Source organism: Acanthopagrus latus, chromosome 2 (genome assembly GCF_904848185.1).
Source record: "Acanthopagrus latus isolate v.2019 chromosome 2, fAcaLat1.1, whole genome shotgun sequence".
Taxonomy (NCBI): domain Eukaryota; kingdom Metazoa; phylum Chordata; class Actinopteri; order Spariformes; family Sparidae; genus Acanthopagrus; species Acanthopagrus latus.
In genome coordinates this window covers 23234232-23236626 of record NC_051040.1, presented here as the reverse complement: position 1 = coordinate 23236626, position 2395 = coordinate 23234232, and the positions used below count along the sequence as shown (strand labels likewise).

The following is a 2395-nucleotide window of genomic DNA, read 5'->3' as shown; positions in this document are numbered from 1 at the left end:
GGGCAGAAATAACCCCGTCAATATGTAAAGGTTTGGTGGATATTACAGACTGAATGGACAAAAGAGAGTAAGACACAAGATAATCAACGAAATCATATTGTTTACATCCTCTAGCCAAAAAGTAGATGTAAGAGATCCTATTGAACTTGACCTACTTTATGTCCTTTGAACACCAAGACTCATTATTTACCGCAGATATTAGCTTCTATGACATTTTAAAATTATATTAAATGTAACAAAACTTGTATTTATTTATTTGGTCATTAAACCATGACATATGTACAGTTATCCAAAGAGTCATACTTGAGTAAAAGTTAAGCTATTGTGTTGTAAAGTTTGCAGTCACTCATAGGAATAGTACTTGTGAAAAAAGTATTTGATATTAGATACACTTCATCAAATAAAACTGAACTATACATACATTTCCATGTATTTATATTACGTGTCCACCGATCACGGGCCTCGATTATTGGGTTCGATATCATCGCTGAGGAAATACTTTTGTTAGAAATCACACTGATTTGACTCTGATGTAGCATGCAATTTGCAAGATATGCCTGCAGAATATGAGTGGAGTAGAAGTATAAACTAAAATACATCAGTACAGTACGGTAAATGTATTTAGTTACATCCCATCACTATTATTATTCACTATTATTATTATTATTATTATTATTATTATTATTATTATTATTATTATTAGTAGTAGTAGTAGTAGTAGTAGTAGTAGTATTATATACCAACACTATTAGTATCAAAGGTTTAGCTTTGAATTAAAGTTTACATTGATGTATTTTATTTATTGAATTATTCATATTTTCTTTTGCAGTTTTTTTTCTACTTCCACCACTAGATACCTGTAGGGGGCTTCCCTATGTAGGTTACCTTTTCAGCGTTTGTGCGTGATTTGTGCGGTTCTTTTTTCTTTTTTTTTTCTTTTTTTCTCCGCGAAGCATATGTCGTCCCTCCCGACAGTGGATTGGCTGAGTGTGCGCACATTTCATTGCAGCTTGTCAACGCATCTTTCCCAGTCACCACCGGATGGGAGGAGAGGAGGAGGATAGATGTGTTAGAGTAGGCAGGAGAGAAAGAGAGAGGGAGGCAAGAGGTGGAGGAGCGGGTGGTTAAGAAACAAAGGTGTAGCCTAATCTACCGATACAATCCAAAACGAGGGCGGGGAGGGGGGGATTTTCTTTTCAATTATTGATTTGATGATCACGGGGCTTTGCTGTTCAGTCTGAGCGGGCGAGCGGGGGGAATCATTCACTGTTTCTTGACGCGTAAGGCTGCCCCTGTACGCCTTTGGGCATCACCGCCGATAAAGGATGATAGGCTTGATTGTATAGCGCAAATTAACAGCAAACTATCCTCGCAATCCACAGTGTAGAAAGAGGAGGAGGCAAACTATGATCCGAGGATGATTTCTGCAAAGAAAACTCCGGAGAAGAGTCGTTATCCTGTCCACTATCTGGTGTGGCACAACAAGCACCGACAGCTGGAGAAAGAGCTGGCAACGAACGAGCAGGTGAGCCAGAGGAGAGCCATCAAACACATCTCTCCTTACACACAGGCCCGCGTCTTCATTATTAGCGTTTATATGGGCGTGCAGGTTGCCTAGATTTAATAGGTGGTGATAGAGATGTCATCCATGGAGCACCTCATTCAAGAACCGTAATTGGCTTTAGCGCAGTTAATTGTCATCCACAGGGTGGAGGGGAACACTTGTAGACCATATCCTCACACTTGAATTTGCACTATCCTCTTCTGATCATTCATTTCTGAAAGCACAGAATGACAGAACAGACTTTATATGGCAAGAACCTGCTGCTGCATTGTTGCTTGAAATATTTATCCTCCCTGTCATTTTGATAGGTATGGGAAGTTGTGACCAGAGTTTATTCCTGGGGAAATTCCAAGCGCATATGACTGTAATCGCTGACCCTGATGGTGTTGCAGTGTTTATGTACGTGTGGTGCTTCATGGATGTGTGTAAGCAGCAATATTGCGTGATCAACTCCAAACTGTAGGCTCTCTACCTTCCCACCAGCACCTAAATCATTTGTGAGTGGGTGAGACAATGCAGATGAGCATGTGGGCGAACACTTGCCAACCACCACAGTAAATACAGCGATGGAATCATTAAGGTTTTTTTTGTGCATGTGTGGTTTCCAGGGACAATGTTCTTCATAATCAAAAGCATGGAAATTATTTTCACCCACTGGTTAAATTGGAGTACTTCAGCGTATGAGGGACTCGATAATCTGATAAGAGCCACACTATTGTGTGAGTGTGACTGGGCGAGAGCGTGCATGTGTGTGATTTCAGTCTCTTTTTTTGTGCAAATGTACTGAAGGCCTCCCATTATATAAGAGATGCTCTGCAGGTTAGCAGCTAA

At 40.3% G+C, this 2395-nt stretch overlaps 1 protein-coding gene across 3 annotated transcripts in view; it reads left to right on the top strand.

Moving 5' to 3' along the window:
- Window positions 1-2395, top strand: part of ankrd13b (ankyrin repeat domain 13B) — a 50672-nt gene that overhangs the window by 1307 nt on the left and 46970 nt on the right. The window contains exons 1-2 of one of the 3 annotated variants that reach the window (XM_037119137.1): window positions 1218-1280; window positions 1383-1525. In XM_037119137.1, coding sequence (XP_036975032.1) covers window positions 1418-1525 — 108 coding nt within the window. In that variant the 5' untranslated portion in view covers window positions 1218-1280; window positions 1383-1417. Of the gene's footprint in view, window positions 1-1190; window positions 1526-2395 lie in introns of those variants that run through there. The other 2 variants (XM_037119128.1, XM_037119118.1) reach the window with 2 other exon arrangements.